Source organism: Antedon bifida, chromosome 5 (assembly GCF_963402885.1).
Source record: "Antedon bifida chromosome 5, ecAntBifi1.1, whole genome shotgun sequence".
NCBI lineage: Eukaryota > Metazoa > Echinodermata > Crinoidea > Comatulida > Antedonidae > Antedon > Antedon bifida.
In genome coordinates this window covers 25,263,619-25,278,205 of record NC_136230.1, presented here as the reverse complement: position 1 = coordinate 25,278,205, position 14,587 = coordinate 25,263,619, and the positions used below count along the sequence as shown (strand labels likewise).

Genomic DNA, 14,587 nt, shown 5'->3' with positions numbered 1-14,587 from the left:
TAGAGACTGTATCTATTTTTAATATTAGCTCCTCCGTCACGCATTACGAAAAAAACGAAGGAAAGTTCGGACGCAATGTTCCCAGATGCTTTCCGGATATCGCTTCAGGCCACGCATCGCAGCAATCAAATAAATTCTAGAACGCTAATAAATTAAATTCGGTTTTATCAAGGAATTCATGAAAATTCTCTGTCTCCGGCACGTCACCCGGAGCTGAGCTATACATTGGAGGGAGATGAGATGTCCCAGATCATTCAACATTAAGTTTAACGACGAAGTTGTGTTTCTTTATCTGTTTATGGCTCTTTAAAAATGTTTTTCCGGGATCGGGTATGACGTCACCATCTATACTTACAAAATCGCGGCTGGTGTAGCACAAGGGAGAACACGCCGCGGCATTTTCAAACGTTTCTAATTCAGTACGAATACTACTTTTTCCTAAATCTCAAACCTAAATAATGATGCTCTATAAAGACACGAAGAGCAAAGTACGATCCCCAGACGGAGATACTGACTTTTTTTATATCTGTGCGGGTGTCCTTCAAGGTAACACCCCTGCACCTTTCCTGCTTATTTTATGTCTAGATTATGTTTTACGAAACTCTGTTGATAAAATCAGTCATCTTGGTTTCACCCTCAAGAAGGCTGCTTCTCGCAGACATCCTGCAGTAATGATTACTGATGATTATGCCGATGATCTGGCACTGATATCAGACTCTATAAACGGCGCCACAGCTTTTCTACATTGTCTTGAGGTAGCTGCTGCAGATATCGACTCCATGTTAATGCTGCAAAGACAGAATACATCTCCTTCAATCAACATGGTAACATTAACACCGTTAACGGTATCCCAATAAAAGAGGTGAATACATTTAAATACCTAGGAAGTCACATCGAAACGTCATCAAAAGATGTTGAAATAAGAATAGCTAAAGCCTGGACTGCCCTCAACTCACTGAAGGTTATTTGGAAATCTTCTCTAACACAGGATATCAAAAGAAAATTCTTTCAAGCCACAGTTGAATCGGTGCTGCTGTATGGATCCTCTACCTGGACACTAACGAAAGCTTTAGAAGTGAAACTTGATGGTACGTACACTCGTATGCTAAGAGTAGTTCTGGACATACCTTGGAGAGATCATCCAACCAAACCGCAGTTATCAGAAATATGCCTCCAATCTCCTCAACAATCAGACAACGGCGTCTTCGCTTTGCTGGACATTGTTGGAGATCGAAAAGAGAAATTGTTAGCTCTACACTTCTATGGAATCCAAGACATGGTCGTCAGAAGGTTGGACGTCCCCACAAAACCTACATAGATCAACTATGCGAGGACACAGAATGCAATCTGGATGAACTGCCTGCTGCCATGGAAGACCAGAAAGGATGGCGTATCCGAGTCAAAGAAGCTCGAGCAAGCTCGACAAGATGATGATGATGATGATGACATTTTCTAGCTCATATTAATTATTGCATCGCGCATAAAACGCAATCTATGGAAACAGAGACGTGGTCTCCATATATTACAGTGGGACAACATCATAATTGAGCAGTTTTTTTTTCGGTTCTGTTTCTCGAGAATCCTGAAAACACGGACCCAGTGGACTCTCAGATCCGGTGGAACTCGGATCTGTTGAAGGGACTCGGCTTTCTAGAAAAGGTACCTCGGGGACTCGGGTATGTTGAAAAGAGGCCAAGAGACTCGGGACTCTCCAAAATAGACCCATGGGTCTCGGATCCGAAATGAAATTTCACTCACTTTTAAACACACTTGCGGCGGCCGTTGCGCAGCTTCAGGAAACTGCGACTGGCTTGTAATTTATGTTAAGCTCTGTCTACACTATCAAACTTTATGTGATGTGCCCATATATGGACACGATTATAACAATGCTAATTATGCGTGGTTCCCACAAGCGACGCAACACAACGACGTAACGTAAGGGATTTGATCATAATGCTTGGTTCCCACTGGAGACGCAACACAACGACGTAACGCAAAGTAAGTTAGTTAGCCAATCACATGCGATGAATTAAAAAAAAATCGCTTGTCATTGGTCAACACGCTTACGTTGCGTTTACGTCCTTGCGTTACGTCCTAGTAGTGGGAACCAAGCATGAGCGATGAATTATTCAAACTGTCGCTTGTCATTGGTGTCAACTCGCTTGTCATTGGTGTCAACTCGCTTGCGTTGCGTCTACGTCGTTGCGTCCTAGTGGGAACCAAGCTTGAGTGATGATTACGATTTATGGTATTATGCATCTCATGGGCGATTAAATTGGCCTAGGAGGATACATACAAGAAAAACTATAAATTAAGACGATCGTATGTAACGCAAACATTAAAAGACAAAGTATTTCAAATTTAATTTATTTATGTAAACAAAAATACATTTCACCAATAGTTAGAATAAAGAAAATATAGAGTGTGATGATTTGGAATGTCTTTGAAATTATATTATTATTTAATTCAGTTTTATGTTACGATCAAGGTTTAACAATAGTTAAATCTAGGCCTACTCTATTGCGAGAATATTTGGCCTAAAACGCAACTTAAAAATATATGTTGAATAACTCTAAAACTGCAGTCTTTGCCGATTTTATAATAAACTATCTGGTGCCTAATTATATGCCTTATATACCACATTTATATTTCAGAGGTTTAACTTTATCAGGGTTAAAAAAAGGCAAGAATCATTAAGGTATGGAAGAAAGAAAATGTAGCACAGCAAATTAAAAACTAATCAAATTATCAACGATTCAAATAATTTACAAATAATATAGTACAGTATATACTGTATCTGTGTATATAATAATATAAAGTACAGTATAAAAATGAAAAAAAAAAACAAATAAATTAATTGCGAATTTCAAATAGGTACGACATTTGCTTTCTTGGGTTTAAAAGAGAAATTAAATTCATTAAAATTTCTAGCCTAGCTTATGAAAATAAATAATATAAGCCCAATCCATCAATACTTTAAAATAAACAATATCAAACCCTCTGTCTTTCCTTTTTAAATCAAAATCATAGTAATTATTAAGTATAAACAAAATGTAAATAAAAATTCTAAAAAAAAAAGAAAGTTATAATAATCATAATACAGTAATCAGCCATGTGTTTTGTGTTGTATTATATCTAGTACTGAAAATGATGATAAAACCATTATATTATTATTATATAACACCTAAATGGATTCCTGTCATTTGATTGGACGATTGTGGGTCATATTTTTATGCTTACATAGTAACATTATGTTTTGTCCCATCTGTACATTTTTTGTATACACAAGTTTTTTGTATACACCCTGTGGATACACCAATCACACACTATCTCCCTAACTCAATAAATATTTAAGTATTTCCCTTAAATTGTATTCAATTAATACTGGATTTTTTTAATTGTAAGGGTAAGTGTTTCGTTTGTTTAGCCTAAGTGTGAATGGTGAATACGGCCACTAGTCTTTAATTAGAATCAGCTCCTTGATTATTGTGATAATTTAAAATCATGTCGTTAATTCTTAAAATACAGTTTTAAAACCAGTTTAAAAAACGGTCTTTAATTAGAATCATGTCCTTGACTCTTGTAATTCAGCCTCTGATTCAGATATATCTACTTGTTGTAAATGTGCTACATTTGAGACAGGATGGGACCATGTAGACATCTGTGTTTTATGACTGAAAGATAATAAAACCATTCAGCTTATTAACTTGTTCAATAAAATGTAAAAAAAACAGTTTTATTTGTATCGTCTTGCATTCTCATAGGACTAGACATCAAACCGTACGGCATAGCCGTGTGGAGCATCGTGAAAATGAAACATTGATGTTTTATTTGATTTTCCCGAGCCGGACCGGAGCAGGTTTGAAAGAACCTTAAAGCTCTTTCTACACTATCACTATGTGTGAAAAAAAAATGTGATGTGCCAATTATATGGACATGATTTTTTTTTGTCAAACTAGTTTGATAGTGTAGACAGAGCTTTAAGCCTTTCAAACCTGCTCCGGTCTAGTATGAATACTTACTTGAGGTAATACTTCATGCCATCTGCTGTATACGCTTCTTCCCATCCATACGGAAGTGCTGAAAATAAACATTTAAATGTTATGACTGAAAAATTACTGAAAAATAAATGGGTTTTTTAAATGCACGATCTTGTACCTTTTGGGACAAAGGGTCCGAAGAGGAGAAAAAATCTTAAAGATGTATTTTCATAAAAAAAGGAAGATGTTGCCCGAAAGCTCTCTGCTAATTTTCCTGACTGTTTCACTTTATTGTTTTAATTCAGCTTTTTGCTTATCTTATTTTGTATCTCCATTGAGATCCAGCAACTGATACCCACAGAATTGTCATTTTTTCAGTAATTTGCCTTTGGATTTATATATCAGACTTTGAATTTTGTAGTTTTAATCAATTTATTTACTTCGGTAAACAAAAATGAACAAAAACAATCCAATTATAAAAAAAAAAACATATGTGTTTGCGATTACTTACGTTCTGACTCCATAAGGGCTTTGACAGCTTTGACTGTTTCACGAGCCTCACTAGCCAGGTTGATTGGACCATTACGGGCATGCTGCGCCAAATACCCTGGGGGATAATATCCATTCTCTCCCCTCCTAGGTGCCTCACCCCTGCTCCTGTTGGATAAAAATTTGGAGGCTAATATTAGGCAAATTGTACATACTTTCAACATGTAGTTGAAGCATCAGTGAAATAAAGAAATAAAGCGGTGCGGTTTTTGCAAGAAAAGAGAAAAATCTCTGTTCAAAGCCAATGGGTTGTCAAAGGCCTCTGTGAAAAAGTGGTGCGGTTGAACCATTACCAATCGTACTGGTGGCTACGGCCCTGGGTATAATGAATATAAGTTTACTGGTGTTGCAACATTTTTGATAAATATGACAGATTTGTTGTTCATGCCAGAATTAGGTGAATTGATAAAACAACCTCTCATGGATGTGAAACAAAACAGACACAACATGGTGATGAAGAACTACAAACTCAATCAACAGCCAACATGACATAAATTATAATAGTTATTTTGGAATATTTTCTGAGGCAAAACAGCCTGAAATGACAAAGATGATAAAACAAAATTGCTTTTAAATCTATTGTCAAGAATAATTACCTTGCACCAGGTCCATTTGGCCCGTCCATAAGTGTTTCATGTACTAACTGAGAAGAGAGAAATAAAATACTGCATTAAGGCCAATTTACACAGAAAAGTGGTGACGTTAATAAAAATATAGAATCTATTCCTTAGATGAGGACCCCATTGGAAATAAGTCCCACATCGGGACTTTCATGGGCTATCCTGCATCTCCAACATTTTTGAATTGTATATATCTTTCTGTATATGTATTTTTAATGAGATGCAAATAAATCAAATCAAATCAAACCATTTACACACAATGCGGAGAGGATAGATACATTCTATGTGGGACAAGCTATGCAGTTTTCCGCTTTCAGGGGCCCTCTTTAATAAAATTAAAATATCTGGAGACAAATGAACTATTATAAAACAAAATACAGTATTGTCACTGTACTGAGTATGTGTGAAATAGGAATAATATATAAAAAAATAATAATTTTACCTCTGCAAACTTGAGAAGTTTGTCAGTTGACACTTCATAGACTTTTTTGTTTACTTGGCACTTTCTGAGCTCACACGTTAACACTGCTAGCTTGCGTTGCAAGGTACTTGAGTTTGGGTCTGCTGTGCCCTACATTACAAAAGAAGTTTGCATGAAATTTTTCTTTGCATCTAACAGGGAGAAATTAACCAATTACAGGATGGATAATAATGTATCGTGCTTAAAAAGTAGGTCTCATTTGAGGCTTAGGTAGTGGAGTAGAAAGATTTGTGCGTTATAACTCTGACACTAGGTCAGGATTGAACCCGACACTAGGTCAGTATTGAACCCTGACACTAGGTCATGATTGAACCCTGGACCTTGGTATTGGTAACCACCAAGCTACAGCTCCACTAAATAAAGTGGAATAGCATAAAAATAAAAAATATTTAGGAGTTGAATGGAGATAATATTTTATGATTTGAAAGATTGACTGTTCTATTTAGCGAGGAGGAGCCAGGTTAATTAGGACATTCAGGCTTTCAACTAATAAATATATTCTTTCTATTCAATGTTAAACACAAAACATTATTTTTTTATAAGCCCTGTAAAACATTGAGAATACTGTACAGATGTTCTCTAATGCCTAGTCTAGACTAGTCAAACTGACAGAAAAGGTGTGATGTGCCCAAATATGGTAGTGATTGATATTATGTCATTGTGTGCAAAGACCATATAATAATGGGCACGTAAAGTAGACAGAGCTTTAAATCAATATGGAATGCGATGATAGGTCTTGCAAACAATTTTGAACGCACAGAGAGATGTACATTTAAAAAAAAAAGCTATGAAAGAAAATTTGACTATATTTACCACTGTAGATAATGACGACGTCTTGTTTGGTTTTAACTGCTTTCTAAGTTCAGCTATTTCTTTTTCCAGGAGCCCTACAACCTCTTCGTAATCAATCTCCATGTTCCTAGCTTCTTTCTGAGCTGCTTCTGCTAGGTGCACACGGCTTTTAAGAGCCCTACTCTCATGTATTGCACCTTGAGCCTCCTGCAATTCAAATATTTTATTCTTTATTCTTTCATAAAATGTACAAATAAGAAACAGCAAGATATTAACAAAACAAAACCCAGATATCTTTGCCAAGATAACCCGTAAAAGTTTTCCGATAAAACCTTGTTTTTATATATTTAGGGCAAATTGCCAAGGATAACCATAAGATGGAAACCCCATTCACGAGACAAACATACACAAGATTCTCTACATAATAAGGTCTTTAGGAGTGGAGTGGAGAGAAATAATTTGTCATTAGAAAAGATCCCGACATATTAGACCAGGACCCTTGGATTGGTAGCCAAGCATTATAACCACCAACCACAACCCCACACAACTTTGACCAATGGGTCGAAAGGATATCTGGGAGTTCAAGTTAAAACTATGTTGAGTACATAACGAAATACAACAAAAAATATTTTTATGGCAGAATATCATCAATTATGACCAAATGATTGGACAACCACTAGAAGACCATTTTAAAATCTAATTTAAGAGTAAACTTACCCTTCTTATACGTAACAATTCTTCTTCTGCAATATTACAAGATGATTCTTTTTCTAATAACAGTTCCTACATGAAAAAAAACACACTTTTGATTGTTTTGATTTATTTCTTTTTTTCATTATTTTTATTTATTTTTTGAGATTCCCTTATCTTGAGCTACCTCTTGAATTGCTACTAAATCTTATTAATATAATTTGTTATCATTATTTTACCTTAAGTCTCTCCACTTCTAACAAGGCTTCATCTCTTTCCATTTTTATCTGCTCCGGGTTTTCATGAACTGTCGGCAAGGAAATTTGAGGCACCTAAAAAATAGACAATATGAAATATTGTGATAATGAATAGAAAAAAATAATTGATTGCATGAATTCCTCTGCTGTTTATATGTTTCTTATAAAAAGAAGTAGGCAGTATAATGTCTAAGGCTCTGTCTACACTATCAAATTAGTTTGACAGAAAAAGTGTGATGTGCCCAAATATGGTAGTGATTTGCCAAAATATGGTAGTGATATGACATCATCATGTCCATATATGGGCACATCACATTTGTCACAAAAAGTTTGATAGTGTAAACAGAGCTAAACCTACACAATGCAACAGAACATAAGATTCTACAGTCTGAACACTAGTAGGTGAACACTATGCTTACCCGTGAATTAAATGGCGGAGGCTCTGCAAAATCTGTGACATCATGAGCAGCAAACATCAAAGAACCAGTTGATATGCCATGATCATCTAACTGGACACGGAACACTTCCCTTGCAGTCCGCACAAAATCTAATTTAAAACCGAAAACAAATCATTATGTTTCGATTTGGGTTTTTATTTCTTAACCATATCATCATCAACATTATAAATAGATATAATTGTCCCCATGAAAAAACAAATTTTATTTTTTTTGCCATTTTAAAGTCACATAATAATAATCCAATAGTTTTTGGTTGAATTTAACTATTTATTTGATCTTTTTACAAGTGAAAACAATTTTTTTCTATTTTTTTTTCTACAGATGTGATTAACTTTATTAAAACTGCAAAAAGTCTGATTTTATTAATTTTGGGGGACCATACATCTTTAAATTTAAGCTAGCCTAATAATTTGCACAGTATTTCTCACCTCCGTAAGGTACCATTCCATTAGGATCAATAGTAAGACGTCTTCTCAACTCTGCCTTTTGAGTTTCATCGGGGCGTAGACCCAAGTACTGTAGCGCCTATAAGATTATAATATTCTAATAGTAATATCTTGAATAGGGCTTCAGATAAATATATTAGGGAGCTTCCGCAGGAGCACGTAAACTTTAACGGATGATGTCAACATTCTACTCATTTGCATAACAACGTAGTTCAGTGAACAGTTGCGTCAACGTACTTGTTCGTTTTGATTTCACTTCGACAGGAAGTGTAGAACGCAACATACGCCGCTCGAATAAAACAAATCATGGAATGCCTTGAGCCTAGCTAGGCATGTTTAAACTTACATAGTGTGATGAACAATTCTTATTGTTTGGCTTAATTAAACATAACTTTAAATTTACCATTTGTTTTCTTAATTATTTTGCAGAAATTTAAAGATTCGTCCATCTTTTTCTCGATAAACGTCACCAAAGTTTTTTTTGTAATCAATTTGATCAGATTGATTTGTTTAAAAAGTGGGCTTGCTTGTGCGAAAGCTCAATAACCTTTCCAATTAAAGGCCACTTTTAGGAAATGAGGTTTTGATTTCTAAAGAATAATTGTAGCCATTTAATTCACCCATGAGTGGTTTCCAATTGGTTGGAGTCTTTAATTTGAGGAACCTTTAATTACGAATAATATTTTTTTAACTAATTAATTTTTGTGCCTGAACTTTGAACTTACCACTTCTAATTTATCTATTCTCAGACGGACTTGAGGGTCAAGTGACAATCGGCGATCACGAGACATTCGACTGGAGCTAGATCCTAACCCGCTGGTTGACTGCGATGTATGATGACTAGATAATGTTGATGACCCCAGGTGATGACGTCCATTAGGCCCAACGGGGGAAGGGTCACCTGTTATGGCCGGTATGTGAGGTAGTTGTGCACCACTAGGTGATGCTGAATAGATTATTTAACAAAACGAAAAAACACATTAACTTTAGGTCATATGATAACATACATCCAAAATTACATATTTTAACAAATATGTTACATTGTAGTCTGGGTTTTAGGTGGCGATTTTTAGCTTAATAGTTCTATAGAGGAAGGTTTTTGGCATACATGGCATGTCATAACTATACCGAGAGCTGAGATTGGAAATGAAAACTGTGTATAATACAACAACAGTTTTATGGAACAACATATAATATTAGTAAATTTTTCAATTTTATTAATATCAAAATGTGTGTGATGTTGAATATAAAGCAAGAAAAAAAAAACTCACCAGTTGATTGGTCAGCTTGTGGCGTTGAAGACATCTTGGGTTGAGCATGAAGTCCTTGCATGTGTGAGGGCAATGCAGACATAGGGGTTTGGTGTTGAACACCCCCGTTTCGATAATGGGCTGGTCTGTTCTCTGAACCATATCCCTGTGCAGCATCAGTACTGTGCAATGGTACATCTTGATTTGGAGAGTTTCTTGGCTGTGGTGTGGTCATAGAAGGATCAGTATGTAAAGGTGACCTTTTCATGGACGTAAGATGTGGACTAGGGGTCATGTGATTGACCTGTGTTGCTTGCATTTGAGCTATTAACTCGGACGGGTGAGGATAAGTCGGAGACGAGTTATAACCCTGTCTGTTGTGTGGACTGGAACGGTTTGATTGAGTGTGAGAATAAGGGGTATCAAGGTGGGACGAAGGGGTACGGTTAGATGAGGGGTTCGTAGGATGAGAACTAGGCATTGGGCTTTGCGATGAAGTGTTTTGAGATGAACGAATAAAACCTATTGTTGTTGATGGCTTATCCGTCCTGAAAGTAGAAAGAAATAATATCTTTTCATTAACATTAACAATTTTTTGGAAAGGCCATGGCTGACAGTGACAAAAAAAAGTGTGATGTGCCCAAATATGGTAGTGATATGACATCATTGTGTTTATATTATGGGCACGTCACATTTTTGTCACAAGATTGATAGTGTAGACAGAGCTTAATAAGCCTACCTCAATTTGATCCTTGTCATCAAAGCTTTGACATCCTCTTGCTTGAGTCCAATCAAAGACTGACCATCGATAGCCACCAGATGATCACCAACCCTAAGCCTACCATCCTGAAAAAACAAATGAAGTATGTATAGTAAATATTTTACTATTAGTTAATCCTTGCCTGTCCACAAGGACTGGGGTTGAATGGACCAGTACATCGGGGTAAGCCCCAACTCTTCTTTAAAGTGCACACAAACCAGATGAGTAAACTGGACCTCCAGCTTTAAGTCCTTATCCGAGAAGACTTGTTCTACCACCAGAACAATGGTCGAGGAGTGCCTTGAACCTGTGCCGATTGTATAGCTATGGTTTGCGGAGCCCCTGCCTTAACCGCTCGGCCATTTGACGTTCAGAGAGTCATTTCTATACCTTATGTGCATCTCCCCCTGCAATGACATGGTCGATGTAAATGATTGGTCCATCCATTTGGTCCATTCCACCCCCAATACTCAAGCCAAGACCAGCAATCTTTGGTATTCTTATTTGTTGAACATTCTCAATTCTAAAAGGGAAAAAAATACATTGAAGTAATAATAATTCAGACCCATATCAAAACTGAGGTTCTTATATGGACATGATGATGTCATATCACTACTATATTTGGGCATATCACTACCATATTTGGGCACATCACACTTTTTTGTCACATAAAGTTTGATAGTGTAGACAGTGCTTTAAGGGGAAACATTGTTTAGTCCAAAAGGTGTTCCTGGAGTGTTACATGTTAAAGATTAATGTCAAAATTATTCTACTGTGGTTACAATTTGTTTAATGCTAGTAATACTGACAAAACTGTTCAGAAAGGTTTAGGAAAGTGTTACTTGGTATCCATGGTAACTTACCGTTGAGCTGTTATCCTACTGCTTGTCATTGATGAGGAGGAAGCAATGCTTCTTGGAGAAACTGTATGAAAAAATGTTATTTAGAGAATAATACCTTACAAGGAAATAAATTCTAATCAAAAGAGAACTGCTATATGAGTCATGGAATTGCCGAATCATGCCGCTACCCTTAGGGTACAGTACATACCTGATGCGTAGTTTGCAGAGCTGCCCATTGATGACACTGACTGAGAATCAGTCATTGAACTGCTGCTTGCCGTCCTGGAGTACTGTGTGGACGACTCGCACAAGATTGTAAAGTTTTTCCTGTGAATAGGTTATCAAAATATATTTAAAATGGTAAGTTTTTGACAGAACATGTACATATTAACCTATATACCCAACATGAAAGCTCCGCTCATACATCTTCCATCTTAACTGTTTGCATATACAGTGATGACATGACCTGTCAGTTTACGATTTCAATCGTAAAGTGCCTTTTTTCAAGTTTTGTGGATGTTGAATTCAAAATTAACTTGTTGATGGAGGACAGTTGGTTGGTATTCAGTTGGTACACTAAAAAAGTGTGATGTGACCATATATGGACATGATGATGTCATATCACTACCATATTTAGGAATATCACTTCCATATTTGGGCATATCACACTTTTTTTTGTCAAACTAGTTTGATAGTGTAGACAGAGCTTAACACTTAATATACAGTACTATCTAACTAAATTTTCAAACATAAATAACATACTTTGATGAAGGATTTCTTGTTACAACCAAAGTGACATTATTTGTAGCCGAAGCACTTCTCAGAATGTGAACAGCCCTGAAAAAATTATTATTTATATAAATTATTTTCATTACATACTTAGTAAATGCAATTAAAACACAGTCTAAGTCATATTAAAGGGACACCTTTAAAACTTTAAGGGGTATCCCCAGAATAGGCGGTGGTGTTAAAACATACATTGTCCCTGAATTATTTCTCTTAGTTAACACAACAGTAATGGGGCTTTAGGTATTTATTCAAATAAATACAGTAATAAAGCCCATATACAGCATTATGTGTTCATATCGGGATGTATAATACTTCTGTAACAATCTCTAAATACAGTTTCTATTGTGTGTGTATGTTTTACTTACCTTTCGTTTGTAACTCGCAACAAACTCTCGCCATTAACCGTCAGTATCTGATCACCATCAAATAATTTACCTACAAAAATAAATGTTCTAGGGTTTTAATGAAAGTGGCAGTGTGGCTTGGTGGTTGATATGCGTGCTTACTAATCTTAGAGTCCTTAGTTCAAATCCTGTCTTATACCTAGAATGTATCTTACGGTCAATATATAGCCTCACTACCTATAAGCCTCATTTGGTTTTAAGCTCTGTTTACACTATCACACTAGTTTGACAACAAAAGTGTGATGTTCCCAAATATGGTAGTGATGCTCAAACACGAATATGACATCATCCATATATGGGCACATCACATTTTTTTGTCACATAAAGTTTGATAGTGTAGACAGAGCTTTAGAAAGCATGGGTGAGGGCTTAGAAATCATGAGTTTCCTATCCTGTAATTGGCAAGCCATGTATTTGCTGTTAATAGTTTAAATTTTGTATTGGAGAATTAAATTTTGCAAAGGAAATTCAAGAGAGCTTCCAGTATGAATGAGATAAAAATAGTTCTATATTTGGTTACCTCCTTTCGCAGCAAGTCCTCCCTTTAAAATTCTTTTGATGAAAATCCCATAATCAATTCCGTCATCTTCACTTTTACCTCCAATTATTTTAATACCTAAAAATCAAAACAACATTTCTGGCTTTACTGGCATTACAGCAAATAATGTACAATACACTATATACTTTTTCACATTCCCTCTTCTGACAAATTATTAATGTTTAAAGATATATTGTTCCCCTGAAAATAACATTTCATTTAAATTCTTTTGTTGAATATTCCATTTTAATGTTACATAATTGTTATGCACTTTGACCTAAAATTGGATCGTGAAAAAAAGTACTTACCCAAAAAAAATGAATGCACAAAATTGTCAAATTGCCAGTCAATGTTTATTGGTTGACTTATTTGTTTTTTATTTTTAAAAGTGAAATATTTCTTTAAATTTTTTTTTCTATGAAAGTAATTTGATTAATTTTCATGTTTTTGAGGGACAATACATTTTTATTAAGTAAAAGAAACGTTAAAAAAAGTTTTTAAAAAACTACATACCAAGGCCTTTTTTACAATTTGTGAAAACTAGTGTTTCTGTACCATCCATAAGTGTACTGTGCACAGGGGTATGGCCAGATGCCGCCGGGGAGTCTTCCTGTGTGCTAAAATTAGAAACATTGAGGCTATAAATACTATTATAAGTTTTGAGACTGAAATATATTTATACTTTTATTTTACATATTTATTATTATATTAAATACAAATTAACAAAAAAATTACAAAAGAAATCTGCTCAAATCAATATAATATTTTGTTGTACAATTTGAACAACTCTCATAACATTAGTCATTATTCCTCTACTACAACAGTATAATTACAGACAATTTCTGATTTTGTGTGGATTTAAATAATGGAAACACAAAATGATTATTAATAAAATAAAATACTCTAACCTGATTTCAGCATCTGTGAGAGTAACAGTCTCCGACATGTCGATCTGGAAAGAGATTTATATTTGTTAATTCCTTACTGGGGATTCTAGGCCTAGGCTATGCGTGCCAATCAATTGAATCTCAGTCCACTATCTGTAGGAGCGCCTACGTGTACTGCCCGTGTACTGAAATTCGCAGTCTCTGACAGGGTAGCCTGGCTGGGCCTAGCCTATAAATGTAATTAGGGCCAAATGGACTAGTTTCAAATGAATAGCTTATTTAATAAATTATAACATAATAAACAAGTGTTCAGTTACTTACTGTTTAGCTTTCTACCATTATTTATTTGTGAATTAATAAGAATTAATCACATACAAATTGTAAACAAACTAGGCCTAGGCCCTATCTAGCGTCATTTTTTTCATCTCGCCTGTCATTATATAGCGCCCTCTATCATCGATTGATTTGTCATCACTCTCTCCCCCTCTCTCCAATTATTAATCATCAGCAGGTAAATGAATTGAATGATGGTTAATATCAAGGCTATCTTGGTTGTCATGGTAATATAGTCAGTTTTCTTGACATGATTTTTAAACAATCTCAATTTGACACCTTGTACAAAAACAACATCTTCATACTACTATAGCCTAGGCATAGTAAACATTGTAACAAATTAATGTATAACATTTTTTTTTCAATTTCATTTCACATTTATTCAATTAATGAAAACTTAAACAATGTAAACAATATAAACAAATAAAGATTTCATTAATTAGGATCAGACTTAGATGCCAAAGAAAAAGACCCAACAAAACATATAACAAAATAACAAAATAAAAATTGA

The 14,587-nt window shown here is 35.2% G+C and overlaps 1 protein-coding gene across 1 annotated transcript; it reads right to left on the bottom strand.

The window, feature by feature from the left end:
- Positions 1-2,374: 2,374 nt before the first annotated feature.
- Positions 2,375-14,165, bottom strand: LOC144843234 (syntaxin-binding protein 4-like). The gene is made up of 22 exons (XM_078700027.1): positions 14,065-14,165; positions 13,765-13,808; positions 13,370-13,473; positions 12,839-12,934; positions 12,280-12,349; positions 11,888-11,962; positions 11,334-11,452; positions 11,147-11,207; positions 10,674-10,806; positions 10,263-10,369; positions 9,545-10,071; positions 8,999-9,219; positions 8,256-8,352; positions 7,789-7,916; positions 7,352-7,444; positions 7,140-7,205; positions 6,444-6,629; positions 5,592-5,720; positions 5,126-5,172; positions 4,492-4,637; positions 4,023-4,080; positions 2,375-3,674 (listed from the first exon to the last, which is right to left on the bottom strand). The coding sequence occupies exons 2-22, from the start codon at positions 13,800-13,802 to the stop codon at positions 3,566-3,568; spliced, it is 2,610 nt and encodes an 869-aa protein (XP_078556153.1). The 5' UTR covers positions 13,803-13,808; positions 14,065-14,165; the 3' UTR covers positions 2,375-3,565.
- Between the last annotated feature and the right edge of the window lie 422 nt (positions 14,166-14,587).

What these genes read in the sequence shown, in the direction of transcription:
- LOC144843234 (XM_078700027.1), bottom strand. Translation starts at nt 13,802, where the DNA reads ATGTCGGAGACTGTTACTCTCACAGATGCTGAAATCAG. An exon ending in ATGACAAGGATCAAATTGAG is followed by an intron (nt 10,072 to 10,262) that starts GTAGGCTTATTA and finishes TTCTACTTTCAG; the next exon opens with GACGGATAAGCCATCAACAA. An exon ending in ACAAGCTGACCAATCAACTG is followed by an intron (nt 9,220 to 9,544) that starts GTGAGTTTTTTT and finishes TAATCTATTCAG; the next exon opens with CATCACCTAGTGGTGCACAA.